This window comes from Lathamus discolor, chromosome 1 (assembly GCF_037157495.1).
Source record: "Lathamus discolor isolate bLatDis1 chromosome 1, bLatDis1.hap1, whole genome shotgun sequence".
In the NCBI taxonomy this organism is placed as follows: Eukaryota; Metazoa; Chordata; class Aves; order Psittaciformes; family Psittacidae; genus Lathamus; species Lathamus discolor.
The window spans coordinates 110,821,078-110,837,701 of record NC_088884.1 but is presented as its reverse complement, the minus strand read 5'-3'; the positions used below and the strand labels follow the sequence as shown (position 1 = coordinate 110,837,701).

Below are 16,624 nucleotides of genomic sequence, written 5' to 3'. Positions count from 1 at the left end.
TTCAGCCTATTTACAACTCTCAAACGCCACATGTGCATTCCAAAACTGGAAGGTAGCAACATTAAATATTATCAGAGAGCTCAGCATAATGCAAAGCATCAGCTCTTGAGAACAGAGGTTCCTTCTCTGGAGTGACAGAGTGTAAATAGTGACCAGGATGACCAAACATCAAACATAATTAATCCCCAAGCAATTATAGAGGATAACTTGCGCATTGTTTGTACCATAGTAACAGTGGAATTTTAGGTACTTTCACAGAGAACAGTACCTTGAAAGGAGGAGTCCAAGCTGCAGAAAAAGCGGGAGCACTGGGGCTTGATTTGTTACCAAAATGGAGATAAACAGTCCCTACTCAAACTCAGACTGGTACAAAAGTTATCCCTTTTTGCATTTCTGGGACAGTCAAGGGCAAAGTGGGCATTACCTCTGCTGCTTTCCCTTGAAAGAACAACACTGACAGTGCACATGAAGTCTGCAATTGTGGGTTGACCTGCATACCTTTCTCGGAGCATACAAAGAACAAAACATGCCTACAATGCCACAGAAGCAAATGGCTCTCAGCAAGGCTCTGGGACATGTACTGGGATCATCAGTACTCAGCTGGTAACTTTAGAGACATACAAAACTTGATTAGACAAGTCCCTGAGCAACCTGGTGTAACTGGACCTGCTTTGAGCAGCTGATGGACTAAACGACCTCCACAAGTCCTTCCCAACCTACATGACTTTACAATTGAACCACCTTATATTCATTTTTGAGTTCCACGTCCACTGGCATCCAGCATTAGTCTTTGAATGATGCCCTCATGCCCTGATGGACACCAGCCTCAGGGAGGACCCAGAAGGTGATTTGAATACTCCTTCCATGTGTGAATAAGGATATTTCATGCCTGAGGTGCTGACACCATAACATGAGTGGAACAGACATGAATTTGATGATGTTGCTAATGCTGCTTTTATTTTAGTTGCATGTTTTATCTTCTATAGCTAATTTGATAGTTGCACATTAGTTAGCACCTCAAGCAGAAAGTGAGCTATCGCACCCAACTAGAGGGAAACACACACAAATTAGCAGCACACGTGAGTACACACACCCCCTCCTGTACATACCCTTCTGCCAAGAATCTGGTTGATAGCTGCGCTTTCTTTCAGAGTACACTCTGCTACAACGTTCGCTCTCATTTCTTTCATGTACAACATGAAAGCATTCAGAGGTTTCTTAATATGAGGTCTTTTTGGCTCTTGTTCTTTTCTCTGTTCATGCTGAGGCTTCCTAAAACGTGGTGGGGGAAAGGGAAAGGAGGGGAAAAAAAGCATCCATTTACCTTCAGCCTAGAAAACCCTAGTGTAAAATTACCAACCTGTGGTTACAGGAGCATTTAAGTAGTAAGAATGAGAATTTCAGTGGTCATGTACCATCCACTTTCGTATCTTTTCAGAGAACTGACTTAATTTAACACTCAGGAAATATGTCAGGTTGTCAATCTCTGGCAAATAACATTTGAGCTGTGAATCTGTTCCAAATCCATCACTTGTCTCAATTCTCTTTTTGAAAGGCCATCCATAGTACCCTAAAAGACCACTGCTATAGGCATGAGGATAGTGCCTCATCCACTTCTTTTTCAGGCTTTTTGCCTCCGAGTACACTAAGCAAGAAGGCTGGTTTTTACTAGTTAAGACTTTTTCCAGCAGAAGTTTGTGAGTTCATACTCAAGCAACATTCACAGGTAGACAGGCCTGCGATTACATCTGAATCAAGGTGATTGTTGCCAATAGCTAAAAAAGTGCTGAACTGAAATGGAAAATGGCTTCATGTCTCATTACTCTTCCCAAAGAGTAGCCCATATCTCCTGCTTTAGTTGCAGAAGATTCAAAATTCAAAGAGGTCATGAAAGACACTTTTTTTCCTTATTATATACCCTTGACTCTTCTTCAGATAGAGTTAGTTCTTAAACATTTATAGGTTAAGGGCTAGTGCAGAAAGGCAGACTCACACATGCATTAGCTCACTGTCGTTGTGCAGATGTTCTTGTTTTACTTGAGGTGTTACAATAGCTGGGTGAGGGATTCCAGTTGTGTGAGGGCCTGGAGGACCAGGAATCATGTGATGTGAAAACCTAAAAGAGAAAACAAAGGGAGGTCTGTAACCCTACTGAAGACTGGCATCAAACACATACGACAGCAGCAGGGTGCCCCAAGAATGCAAACGTTACGGAGCTTGCAATGGGAGATAATTCTTCAAGAGAGCACGAAAAATATTTGGCTAAGATTTGTGCATTGTAGCCCATTTATTGAAGAAAAACAAACAAACAAACAGATCAGTCAACGTTTTGATTGTAAAGAAGTTATTTGATTACCTTTCAGGCAAACAGTTTTAGCAATGCAAACAAGAGGTTTAATGGATGTACTGTTGCACTGACTAGCAATAAAAATACACATTTCTTAACCAAAAGCTGTATTTCCACACCAAGATATAAACATTTTTAAAATATCCACCACCAGCCAAGGCAAAGGAGGGAACTGCCATGCAGAAACAAACAAAATGAAAGAGGAGCCTTTTCAAGAAGTCCCTGGTGGCTCTCTAAGGAATCTCCTACTTTTCAAGGTAGTTAAGCCAAAAGGTTTTAACATCACTTCACCTAACTCACTATCCTTGCCTGAAATGCTTCAAATAACAATTAATCTTAAAAATCCTGCATCTCCCCCTGCGTCTGCGGGGATGGAAGGGAGACACTTTTGTCTATTTAGGTTCTATTTAAGCTTCCTTTCCTTTGTACAAGAAGGAAAATGAAAAAGAAAACCAAAGTACCACTAACTCAGTCATCTCACCCAACTAACCCAGGTCATCCTCGAGGTTATCTGAGACAGATTTTGCAGGTGCTGAGCATTGCAAGGTCAAGTGCAGCAGAAAACCTGCATGCTTCATTTTGTGTTTTATTTTATTTTGGTGGAAAGTACCATTAACATCAGAAGCAAGCTTGCACTACAAAGATTTGCTGAATGAGTGCAGGTTAAAGAATAGCATCCAGCCTCTCCTTTCTCAATTTCTTAGTCCCTTTTCCCTTTTCCTTTGTGTCACCAAAATAAAGCAAACACAAAGCCCAGGAACCAAAGCAAGTATTTTATCATGGAGAAAGAACTGGTTTTCTTCCCAATCACCCTGACAGGCACATGCTTATCATTCCTCCGTAAAGAAGTGAAGTAACAGAAATAAACCAAAGGAGCCCACATGAACAGAGGCAAGAGAACCTATCACTTATCAAGTGGCTTGTCTTAAATCCCCGTGCAAGAGGATGTGTCTTCTACAAGTCACACACAAAAAAACCCCAAGAATGGTACATTGCAACCTTGTGTACACCAAGCACAGGATGTAGAAGCTGTCTTTAGAGTAAAAGCAAAAAGCAGAGGAGAGGAGGTCTGGAGTGTGTTGTGGCCAAGTCTCAATTAGCATTGCTTGCTTGCACTTAGACACAAAGACACAGTGCCTGATTCACACACCAGTACAAACACACTGTGCTGGCATCCCCTGCCATTAGTGGCTTTGGGCTATGAAACACCCACTTGCGAGCAAGTTTCAACACGGAGAGATACCTAAATGATTCAAGACTAATTACCAACAACTTTGAAATTAGAACTACAGAACGCAGACTAGAGTGACAATCCACCTGGTTGCATACTTGTATGAGCAAAACTCAAGGATGCACACTGTATGTTACATCTAGAGACGAACTAACGACTCATTTCAGGTGAAACAGCTCAATTAATTGTTGACAATTCACTGGTGCTCCTAATTGCAGTACTTCAGAGACTGCCAAGAAAATGCTGAATGAGACCAGTGTGGGATCCAGGCAAACTGTATATACACAAAATAAGTTAAATAAAAATATATGCATAAAGTTTTAGCTGACTGAAAAGCAAGCAAAGGCAGACCAAGATGCAAGCAGAAGAGCAACTTGCCCTCTAATGCCAGCAGTTACTCCCCAGTCATTCACCTCCTACACCTACCTGGACATGGAAGGGTCGACTGAGAGTGAGGATGGATAGGGCTGCCTGAATCCACTCGAGATGGGATATACAGGCTGACCTTGCCTGAGGTCACAGAAGAAAGGAACCCATCAATCATATGATACGGTATTCAATAGTTACTCTAGAGTTACAAGCACTTGATGGGAACTCACTACCAGTCACAAATAAATAGTAATAGGTAAAACTTTCAGGAGTTCTGCTGTATTCAAAGATAATGAGTACTTGAATGCTTTGGACTTTCTCCCTTGCTTTTGAAAGATTCCCAGTCCAGGCTGCCACTGGGGAGGAAAGCAAAACAACCAGTCTTCCTCTCCCAAAGCACAAGTGCACACACACCCCCGCATGCACACTCCTCTGTCTCTATCCCTCTCTCACCTAGTTTTAAAACCACTGGAATTAGATTTGGTTAACTAGCTCTTAGGAAAGAGGTATCTTATTCCAAATAGTTCTACTGTAGATCAGTGCAAGAACACCAGACTGTGAATTATTAAGCTAATAGAACTGTTCAAAAGGTTTTCCAAGCCTTTGAAAACTTGGGACTCTCCCATTTGCATCTGCTATAGTCAAGTACAAGTGGGCAGCTTTTCTAAGAAAGTGGAAGTTTATTTGATTAGCAAAGCCAAAACACAAACCCCAACCACAATCACCTAGAAGCCTACAGCAGCACAAGTCCATCTTTACTTCAAGAGCAAACTCTGCAATCCATTAACAGAAGCTTGTGTGAAATTCTTACCTTCTTTATACTCCTACATATACAGAATATTTTGTCACCAGCCTGTCATTTGGACTCTAATTTTTATCATCATCACTGGATTTTGGTTACTTTCAGTTAGCAATGGTTCAGGTCGCAACTACAATCAACACCCTGAAGCAGCATATGATAATGCAAACAAATACCAGTTCAGCCCAAATACCTGAAATAGCCCAGAAAGATCACTGCACACATCAATCCTATTCAATCAGTTACATATTGACTGGCAGATCAGCTTTCAAAGGGGAAAAAAAAGGGATATTGGTTCAGGATACAGGTTTCACACTTGGATTACATTACTGGAAATGAGCAGCGCTTAAAGGGAAAGGGAAAAAAAAAAGGTAAAAGAAAATAGTGGAGGTCTCAGCAGTGCCACTGCACAGAAGGCAGCTGGAAGCTGTACAGCATAAGGGACGGTGGGTATGTCCTGCTGAACGTGTCTTATAACATCAGATCTTGTGTCTCCCTTTTCTTTTCCCTCTTCTGTCCCCCCAGCCTCTGTATCAAGAAGCCGTTCAGAAGAAATGACTGACCACATCTGGAAAATGCCTGCCAGGAGCTGCCTGGTGGTGGAGGTGGAGACTGAGCTGAGCAGCAATGAATGAATGGGGAGGACGGCGGTGGGGGGGAATATTACTTTAAAAAACAGGGTCAGATACTTCCATATTTTAGTTTGGTTTCTGATAATAATTTGCTCCAAAAAGGCATGAGGCACTTCCTGAAAGGTTTGCCAGCAATACAGCATTTCATCGTCTTCTGCTCTCTACTTTCTGTGCTTGTCGTCACCTGGATCATGTTCCCCTCCCATAAACACATCAAAAAATACCCCCCTCCTGCACCGCTTGGGCACAGACAAGTCACGGTACAGATTCAAAAGCACTGAAGTTGTTGCAGAGTTTCCTTATTCCCTGCTCTGGCAGCACTGAAGACAAGTACCTCTCTACCCCAAGCAGACGTGAAGCACCCTGCCAAATCAATTACTCTGAAAATACCATGTGTTTCCTCCTAAAGGAAAATGACACCCTGGCAGAGAGAGAACCCGAGAGTGCTAGTATTAGCAAGAGCAGCAAAATCTCCCAATGACAGAGGCTTCCCTCCATGTAGAAAGTGTAAAAAGCAGCAACTACAGAAGTTTGTTCTCCATTTGGGTGGATTTCCCCACGCACACACACTTCAAAGTTCTTTCTCACCTCCCCTCCCCTCAGTAATTGCAATTTTGTTTATTAAAAATTCACATTTAATTCCTTGAGAAGTGTTTTCTGCTATCTTTCCAAATGCCAAGAGCCACAAATCTGAGCCATAAGAAATATATCGACTTCAAAGTGAAATCTACACACTTCAATTTCTGTACGTGTGCGAAAACCAGATTCAATTCATTTCAAAGATCGGCATTTTTTGATCTTTTCAACTAAAATAACATAATAATTTCTTACTGCGGCAACATTCTGATTTTGTAAATGCTGCAACTGATTCAACAACAGGAAATGGTGTGAACATGCACCTTTGTCTGAAAAGAAGCTGAAAGATCTTACCAGCCAAGAGGTGGTGTTATCTGTCCAACCCCCCCTGGAGACAAGGGATAGAAGGTAGGGAGATCAGGAGCTGGAGGATGCCTGGACATGCCTGTTAAAGAGCACAGAAGAATGAATGACTTTCCCCTCAAAATACTACATGTGAGCTACAGTTCACAGCTAACACAGCCAAAGCTGTGATAGAATTAGGGCTCTGGATGAGAACTAACCACCTTCCTGGTTAGTGTTAAAAGCAAAAGGCTAACCGTATCACCTTTAAAACAATAAATAACTTGCACACAATACTGCAGTTTAAAGTGAAATAGTGGAAAAAACAAAGTGGAAGGAAGAAATAAATACACAGGCAAGTACTGGTGCAAGTTTAGATCTCCTGAAAAGTGCGCTAAGCAACACTGTCCTCTCAATGGATTCACCAAACGCAGCTGGATCCTGAAGACCTCTTCTAACACAGCATGAAACAAGAAGAAAATAAAGCGTTGTCAAAGAGGCAGCACAGCAGAACTATTAGATTAGGTAAATTGCTACTTGTACATTTTCACGGGTTCCCTTATGGATTCACAGATTTTGGAAACTTGCTACCATGGAGGATCAGTGGTTAATTAAGAATCATTTTCAGGCCCATAATGGTCACACTTGATATGATTCATTTGGCTTCCAATTGTCACTCCAGCTCCAACTAAGCTCTTCATCAAGTTGACTCCTGTGGGCTCCAAGGTCAATCTGTTTTGCGTTGGTAGTATTTCATGGAAAAATGAGAGTCCCATCAGGAATGATCCATCGGCTCACATTCCCCAGAACACAGAGTCCTACAACTGCAAGAATCACCTCAAGATTAAAGCTAATCCTTGTCCCAAAAGGGTCTGTGGTCTCCATTCTTCACCTAAACCTTGTGCCCCCAGGAGACATGGAATTACAGTTGCAGAGGCCAGAAAGACATCAGTTTATTTAAATGTGTTTGGGGAAGAGGGGGATGAAGCAGAAGGAATTGTTAAGTCTACTTCACATGTTAAATCAGCTGCTTTAAAAGGGCATTAAATATTTATGTGGTAACACTCCAAAGGTCCAAGACTGAGTGTGTGCTACCTTGAGACTTGGTTTATAGATTGATGCCACCGATTTATTCCCCACCCCCAGTCTGTATTTAAATCTTCTGAATTTAATTACAAGATTTGGTGAATATCCTTCAGGACTGTGTACAGAAAAGGACAGGAAAAAATACTGGCAGTGTTACTGTCTCAAAACCGCTTCATTCCCAGACTTGGGACCACAACCTGGCTGAGGATCGGATTTCTGTCCAGCTGTCTTTTCAAAGGTGTAAAAACCAGCTGGTGGCTGACAGGAGCGGGAACACTTTACGTATCCCTGGGTTTTTATGTGAGAAGGAATGCTCTTTCAGAGCAGTTTAAAGAAAATCAAAACACAACACAAAGATGAAAACCAAGCGGAGCACCTCATCTCTAGTGACAGTCGATGCTCCTGGGAGTGCGAACATGACCTGGCCCCTGCCAGACCAAGTTCTGCACAGGGAGCTGGGCTGCTCCTTCCCCAAACCCACATTTCTGACCCAAGGAGACAATGCTGCTCTCTCTGCACTAACACACAGTGATTGTTGCTAGAACAAAACTTCTGGTCCCTTATGAGGGGCTACTCGCTACCTAACGCCCAGCAGGAAAAGATACAGCTATTGAAAAGCCAGTGCTCTCCAGAGCAAGTTCTTGTGCATGACAGGGTTAAGGAAAACATAAAGGGAGGGGGGAAAAGGGGGAGAAGGAAGGGGAAAGAAAGAAGTGACCACCTTCAGCAAGGCAGTGGCTGGGTGTCCATTTCAAAGTGCCTGCGGTGCAAGGAGCAGTGCTGCAGGCAGGGGGATTTTGGTGGGAGGAGGGCATCCTGGCATCAGGGCTAGGGCGCCAGGGCAGTGCCTCATTCCAGACCCACAGTGGGAGGCAAGGACAGAAACAATGGTTGGAGGCATTTGGCAGAGGACCCAAGGGAAACAAAAAAGTCCTCTCTTTGCAGCAACTGCATGGGCCACTTCACTGGGGCTGCTCCCACACGCCAGCGGCGAAGAAGCAGGGAGTATGGGAGGACCACACACATCAAGGAGACAGCCACAGCCACAACCAGAAGTCTCCATCCCACATTATCCATCCCCATCTTCACTAGACACTGAGCAAAGGAACCAAGAGCCCATTCAGGAACACCAAAGGGGCACAAGCTTGGTGCCAGAGATGCCCCTGACTGACCCCAGGCAGAGCCCCTCGCCAGGCTTGGAGACCTTCAGGAGTGAGGATGTGAGCGGTGGAATGCACTGGGGCTGGGCAAGGGAGAGGGCAAGAAAGGGCAGAAGGGAGGAAAAGCAGCAGAAAAAACAAACCAAATGTTCAGTTTGGGCCTGCAGGACAGGAAAGACAAACGTAGGCTGGGGTGAAGGCAAAGAACTAGGGTGCAGGAGGGCAAACCCATCATGCAGTAGGTGAAAACCTCTTGAGCTCCTGAACTGCAGCAGTGGGGTATGCCCAGCCACTGCAGCCAGCTTGGGCAAGAGGTAGAAATCCCTTTCTCTAATATGCAGCACCCCTGGGATTTCAAGGAATGAGCATGAATAGCCATCCTTCTCCTCGGCACTTAAACAAAGGAGGAAGACAAATGAGGACAGAACGTCTCCATTTGCTTCTTCCAACTCTGAGAATTATATTACACATGTATTTACAGGCCAGGCTTTCCAGGCAGAGTAGGTTTTTTTAATTCTCCCTCCCTAAAAATCCCCAACAAACTAACCAACAAAAAGCAAAACACACAGACAGCCACAAGGCCCATGTTATTATCTGCATGGCAAGGCCAAAATAAGAACCGGGGCATTCAGGGAAAGTCAGAACTAAAAAAAGTCTCTTTCCGTGAGTGATGGTGGCTGGAAACCACTCCAGAAAAATGGGACAACTGTGCATGTGGATGTGTGCCCAGGTAAAGCAAAGCTTCACGATCTTGTCAACTAGGTGTCATACCATGTGGTGGGACACGCAAGTGCTGGAACAGGCAGGGAGAGGCACCCTTCAGAAGCAGTCTTGGCACCGACAGACTTCACCTCCATGCACAGACGTCCTGACTACAGCAAACACCGCTGTAAACCCTCTGCTCCCTCTCCTTCCCTCTTGGCTACCAGCTCTCCTACGTAAGCTCTTCCTCCTCAGGCTCTTACCCAAACCCCAGCTAAGACTCATGCCAGCCAGGGTCAGTCCTCCCCTTGCACCTCTGCAACAACCACCATGTTCTCTTCCAAGCTCCTGCTTCCCAATGCTAGCAAGCACACCCTCCCCAGGAAACCCCTGGGCTCACCAGGGCAGGAGCTCCCAGCACAGGCTGGGCTTGGCACCTTGGAGGCTGCCGCCCAGGGGCCTGAAGACCACCCTGGAGTGGGGCTGGTCTGACATGCCAACTTGAGGATCTACGGAGCTTTGTTTGGTGGTGAGGCACTGGAATGGGTTGCCCAGGGAAGTTGTGAACGCTCCATCCCTGGCAGTGTTCAAGGCCAGGTTGGACAGAACCTTGGGTGGCATGGTTTAGTGTAAGGTGTCCCAGCCCACAGCAGGGGGGTTGGAACTAGGTGATCTTAAGGTCCTTTCCAACCCCAACCAACCTATGATTCTATGATTGACGTTTCTGCATCTACATGCTGCAAGCCTTGGGCGCCACAGGGGATGGTAAGGACTGGCTGCTGCTTGTTGAGATTTTCAAAGATTTTGATGAGTAAAGCAAGCCCGAATTATTACATTCAGGACAGCAAGATTTAAACAGCCAAGTTAAACATCAGCATCATGTCAGAATCACCACCTCTGAAAGCAGGCACGCACACCTGGAACCCTCCCTCTAAAATGCTACAATAAAAGCTCTATCAATCAGCAGCACGGGGACACTGGGACCACTCTGCACCCCCACCACACTGGCATAGGACAGGCTCACCTTGTTTGGAGTTGACGTCAGAGGGGATGTGAGACGGGTGCGACCCTGGGGAAAAGTGCTCATCGCTGTAGGTGATAAGAGGGGTGAGAGGGTGAACCGCATGAGAAGGCTGTACCACTGGCACCTTGTTTGACTGCAAGAGAAGAAGGAAATTAAACTGTGTCAGCGAGGTTGGGCTCTCTGCATTAAGAAAACATCCAAACAACCAGCAAACACTCCCAAAATGCAATTTTACATATCTGCATTACTGAAAGCAGAGGGAACAGATGGACAGAGATGACATTGGGGCTGGTGAATGGCAACCGGGTTTGCTGCCAGAATCAGCATCCTGGAACCACTGGCACCTGAGGAGGGATGAGGGCATTGAGGAAGTGTGTGGAAATGGGCAGGGGCCGGGAACAGGAGGAAAAGCATTTGGAAGAAAGGGAAACAGGGTGGGGGAAGCACTGGCCAGAAAGCCATAGGGCGGGAGGAGCACCACAAAGCACACCAAGGGCTGTGAAAGAAGGTCGGCAGAGCCAGCAGCAGTGCTGAAGAAACCCTTTGGTGGTGGGATCAGCCTTAAAAATACCCAAAGGTATAAACTGCAGGTTTGCCATGTCTTCACCCTTAAGAGCGACATGAGCTTCATCATCTTCACTCCTCCTCTCCACTGCTCTCCTGCACAGACACAGCATGGCACAGCGGGAACAAGCCCCCACTATTGCCAAAGAGTATGGTGGGTTTTTTCCCTTGCAATTTTACAAACTCTGGTTGAAATCTCTTGGTCTGTGTACCACGTAACTGGAAAAACACCCTTAAAAGCCTGACTTCACACATAAGCAGTTGGCAGTGGCCTCTCAGGGGGGTCAGTTAGGGAGGAAACCCTCTGACCACCCAGGGACAGCTGGGAGGCCTCTTGCCACATCATGCCAAGGGGCAACCAAAGCACTACAAATGCTCAAGAGGGTCTCAAAATGGGCGCTGTAAGGCAATGCTCATGCAGGCCAAGACACACACTTCCCATCAGCATTTCCTGCAGAGGCACAGGGGAGGGGTCACTCAGCATGACGGAGGGATGCCACCCAAAATCACGCTCTTTGATCGAGGCTGCAAGACGACAGGACTTGTTCGTCCCCACAAAATGCTGCTGTATTAACACTACTTCAAACACAAGTTGTTCTTCCCATGGTGGAACAAGCCATAGCAATGGTGCCAGCATGTGACAGGAACTCCTCATCTGTACCCCAGCAGTCTAATCTGCCCCTAGCAAAATTAATTATGGCACAAAAAGGTGTTAATTAAAATCTAAATGGGGGGGTGGGGGGGCAAAATAAAGGTTGTCTTTCAGACAGAAATACTGATAAAGCTCAGCAAGGACAGCCTGCCAAATATAAGGAATTAAGAAAACAAATCAAGAGCCCAACGAAATTCATTTTCTTTGAGTTCACTACCGAAATCCCAGCACAAACAGATGTTAGGACAATACTCCCAAGTACAAACCTGGGATTTCTCTGGACTTTTGGAAGCAGAAGGGTTACTAAATGGACAATTCAATTTATTGTTAAGGCCGGTAGGAGTAGAGGAAAGGGAGCAAATGGGAACCAGTGCAGCATTTTCTGCTTGCCTTGTTTCCAGAGCACCACCTTAAGGAACTTGCATTAGCAGGCAGTATCTTCTTAATGTCTGACCTATCCCTCCAGTCATATAGCTCAGAATCTGGTGCCATGAATTTTTGCTAAATTATGCTATCCTTGCTCTCCTCTTAATTTTACGGTTTTCAACACAGATTTGCTTTCCTGTGGGAAAGAGATAAGAACCTGAGGATTTTAATTTAAGCTTCGGCCTTGTCTTATATTTCGCAAGATGGAGAGAGAAAGCGGCACTCGTAGGTGTTTTAAAGCCAACAAGCATTAGGTCCATTTTTGTGACCAAATAATAAAAGCAATATGAATTCTCAATAATATCTATGAGTTGAGTTGTAAAGGGGACAGCTCAGATTGCTATTCATCTTCCTTGTCTCTATAAATTCAACAAAAAACACATGCCAACAAATTTCATACGATTTACAAATCAGGCCTTAGTCTTTCGCTACAAGGCTTGCGGGCCGGCCCACCATTCAGCAATTGCTTTATCAACAATAAACTATATATTACGAATCAAGATCAAGCAATAGCTGTATTTAGGTCACACACACGCAGCTGCTAATCAGCATTAATTTCTCGGAATTTAGTAATTAACATTCTGCATTATGCTGGATGCAATTGTCATGCACGCCCCTGGTATCAGGGTTACTCGCTTTCAGACATCATCCGTTTGTGCTTTGAGCAAGCCAATCCCTGTGCCCCCTCGCTCGCCAGCATCCTGGAGATTTTATTTTCTTTTCTAATTCTCGGCACCTTATCCCCTAAGCCCACGGCAGCGGCTTTCAACGGGCGAAGGAACCGTGAGAAGTCAGGAGAAAAGCAAACCGCTTGTCAGCGGGCTTAAAATTAACATATAAACGGGGTGCATCTCCATTAAGAGCATTTGGGGGTCTGCAGAGCCAGAAACGGGAAAAAATAGTAACAATAAATAATATTAATAATGTTAATAATAACGACATCAATAACAACAATCATTATAATGATATCTCCAGCTTGCGTGTCCCACACTGCTTTAGGAGGACCTATGGAGCTCTGGCAGCTAAATTCTGCTGGCCACCCAGGTCTGCCTCCAGACAGGGGCAAAGCTGCGTCTTCCTTTTCCCTGTGGTCCCACCAAGATGACCACGGGGACTGATGGGGAGAAAACACAAGGCGACATGTGCAGAATGAAACCAGGACGAGAAAGGCCTGAGGACGTTTTGCAAATGCCCTACAGACTAAATCAGTTCTGCTGTGGCACCTGCCCTACACACCAACCCAGGTGGGTTGTCTGGGCCCTCCTCCCAGAAAGGGTTCAGGGCAGGAGACCAAGATCCCGTATGCAGACCTGGATGCCCCTCTTGTTCCCCTCCCACCCTGAGGCCAGGGTCAGATTGATCCCATGCACACCATCCGATCCCATGGGTGCTGGCCTGCACCCTTCACCCTCAGGATATCTGGACTAGAGATAATGCTGAAGCCCCTTCTAGCACCTACTACTCACAACAGGCATTACTGCCCCAAAGGCTCTTCAGGGCTGCACGACACAGCCAAATCCCACCTCCCACCGAGGTACAAGGCAGTGCTGATTAGACTCCTACTGCAGCCCAGTGTCTTTGCCCATAGACTTCCTCCTCCCCCCACAAACATGCCATCCCTGCTCCGTATCTCCCTAATCCTCTGAAAAGGGTGCATACACCTGCACAAACACTTGAGCAACTGACAGAGACCTGAACCCAGAGATCACCAGTCTGGGTCAGCGTGATCTCCACACAGGAGGAACTTGGTCCCCCATGCTTCGCTCAGCACTTGCTAACCAAGCCATCGACCACCACAACTCTCCCCGTCACACTGGTGACATTTACATTTAATATAGGCATGGATTGCCAAGCACCTTTTCTCCTCAACATAACCTAAAAATCTTCTCCTGAAAAACCCAATCGGTCCCACATGCCTTCAACAAGACAATTACATAATTACCCATTGTCCTACATAAGATTCTTCAATATTTCAATATAGAAATTATCCCCATCCACTGAAACATAGTATTTTGGTACCTAAGCAACTTCTAGAAACATACAGCCTAGCTCAAGATCTGCAATTTGGAAAAAGTAAATAACTAAAAATGAGGACCTGCAGGTTACAAACCTGAATACCTTCTGTTACACTATAAGGCACCTTGTCATGCATAAGTCATAGTCCGTTATGACATAGAATGTTAATGGCGAAGGCATCACCTAAGCAAGCTCAAAGGGACAATTCCTCACAAAACCTTGCTGGCCTCCTTCTCGGAGGCTGCTGGCCCATGAGGGCTCCAGTCCCACTGCACAGCCTATGGCAGCATAGAATCACAGAGTGTTTTGAGTTGGAAAGGACCTTAAGATCATCTAGTTCCAACCCCCCTGCCATGTGCAGGGACAAATCCTCTAGGAACTGGCTTGCTCATGGGACCTCTCCTTAGCCCTCCTGGGGCACTTCTGTTTGGATGTTTGCTCATCAGCTTGGCCTTCACAGTTGGTATCTTTTATTTGTCCCTAGCATGTGCTCAGATGGAGGTGAGGCAGCACAGGCAGGGAACAGTCCCCAGCAGGGACACCAATAGGGCAAACAGGCAGGGCTGTGCAAATACACATATGCCAGAAACAGCAATTATTCGGCCAGTCAATGGCAGGATGCTATATCCCTAATAAAACGATGGTGAGCCAAGGGTAAGAGCTTGCAGGGAAGAGGACAATGACAGAGCAATCGGCACTTCCAGTAGGCACTTCACCATGCACCAGGCACTGCTTTAAAGGTATTGCTGTGTTACAAGGCAGAAAAAAACACTCAAGTTGGTACAAGAGCAAACGTTTCCCTTGCAAACCACAGTCATGGTCCGCAAATGGTAAAGCTTGAACTGTACTCAGGCATTTGGGGCTGGGCAAGGATAGGGAGAAGAAATCCCCCAGCCATGGCACTGGCACAGCTGCTGCCACGCGGCTGGGTAATCCCTGAAGTACTCTGCATGGCAATGCTGTACCTCTATTTACAGAGCTACTCACCATTTTAATTTGGTCTGAATCCAGGAAATTTTCCCTCATTTTTCAATGTTGCTGAAGAAAAACAAGATTACCAGCAAAACACAGAGCTCAAGCCCCCCTCCAAACACCAGCTAACACGTCAGAGAAGGCCTGCACCTGTAAGGTATCCTATACGCAACAAGTGTGCAAAAATTATAAAAAGCCTGAGACAGCCATGGCAAAAATGCCTGTAGGTCAGAGCCGGGTGAGGCGGGCAGCTGGGAGCTCCCGCTGGACCTGGGGGACCATTTGTTCCAGCTGCTGCACAGAGAAAGATATTAAATTTACAGCCCTTCAAAGGACACGCATCTACAAAGGGGGTTCGCAGAGACCTGCAAGTGAACCTGTGCACACAAGACCCAAGCATCCCTGGGTCAACACCCAAAGAGGTGCCGGGTGGGTATTTGTCTTGTTTTTCCTCTTTTCTTTAAACACAAAGCTGCTTCTAGGAAGCCCAAAAAGGCCCCAGCCTGTCTACTTTTCCTCTCCTGTCAACACTGGGTACAGGCACTAGCAGATGGTCTTCTCAATTCAGACTAAAATAAGCCAATCAAAAACCAAAAAGACAACAACCAAAACTTAAGAATGGAGAAATGCATGCCTTCCCTTTTGTTCCTGAAAGATGGGGTCATTTTGAAATAACATGGCTTCGACTTTTTGACAGCGAATGTTAAATCCAGGAGGAAAACACAAAACAATAGAGCTGTTCCAAAAAAAACCCACAGCAACCCCAAACCATCCCACTATTGCTATAGCAGTACCTCAAAATAAAAGGACCAATGAGTTGTTGGAGGATTTGAGGACACCTTGCCCTGAAGGAACAAGAAAAATCCATCCTTTTTTTAGCCTGTTTAACTTCTAGTTCCTAGAGCCCCGAAGTCATCCTTAGGCAGACAGTTTTTAGCAAACCTGGAAGACAGCAGTTGTAGCTGTCTTCTCAAAACGGTGATAGCATTTTAATTGCTAAACTAACTCTGCATTTACCCCTTTGCTGACCAGCTGTTGCAATAAAAATGCAAGACCAAGAGGAATGTAGCTCTGGAACAATGTCAAAATCAGACTCTTGTCCAGGTTCATCATAAGCTTTAGCACAGAGGGTTGAAGAGGAGGTACCAGTAAGGTGGTTTGGCCAGAACTAGTTACCAATAGATGAAACAAGCTCATCAACACCAGCAATAATTGCAATTATAATTTGCCACCTCCCTGGGAGCTATCATACAATCTCTTTCCACAGGCAACTTTGCAGAGATGCAGCAAGCGTGATATAGAGCGAGCTCAGTGTACCCCTCATCCCCAAACCATTTGTTTAAGGCAAATAAGTTTCATGTCCAAAGCCAAGCTCCTTCCAGGCTCCTGATGTCAGAGATCACTTTATGCTTAATTTTTAAGACTTTCTCCAATCCTCAAGACAGTACAGTTGGGAAAATGAAACAGAAGGCACGAGGGTGGTGGATTTGTAACCTCTTAGCCTCACCTGAAGCTAAAAGTAGCAGGGATGGGAAAGCACGCCCATAGGAACACCCTGCTCACAGGAAACAGGGACTTAGGAATATTGTGATTTATGAAAGCCAAATAGAAAAGGCGCAGTCTTTTCACCCTGCTTCACAACTCGGAAGTGGGAGGCCACTTATCTCACTGACCTTTTGTGCTTACAGTCAGCAGGGTGACACCCCAGGGAGTCACCACAGTAAGG

At 45.5% G+C, this 16,624-nt stretch overlaps 1 protein-coding gene across 6 annotated transcripts in view; it reads right to left on the bottom strand.

Moving 5' to 3' along the window:
* The window catches only part of LEF1 (lymphoid enhancer binding factor 1), a 69,787-nt gene that overhangs the window by 18,227 nt on the left and 34,936 nt on the right, over positions 1-16,624 (bottom strand). For 4 of the 6 annotated variants that reach the window (XR_010615095.1, XM_065690462.1, XM_065690428.1 and 1 more), the window contains 5 exons: positions 10,269-10,401; positions 6,309-6,399; positions 4,005-4,088; positions 1,994-2,116; positions 1,110-1,272 (listed from right to left, as the gene is read on the bottom strand). Coding sequence is in view for 5 of the 6 variants with exons in the window: in XM_065690462.1 (XP_065546534.1) it covers positions 1,110-1,272; positions 1,994-2,116; positions 4,005-4,088; positions 6,309-6,399; positions 10,269-10,401 (594 nt within the window). In the remaining variant the exon portion in view is untranslated. The remainder of the gene's footprint in view (positions 1-1,109; positions 1,273-1,993; positions 2,117-4,004; positions 4,089-6,308; positions 6,400-10,268; positions 10,402-16,624) is intronic. The other 2 variants (XM_065690446.1, XM_065690454.1) reach the window with 1 other exon arrangement.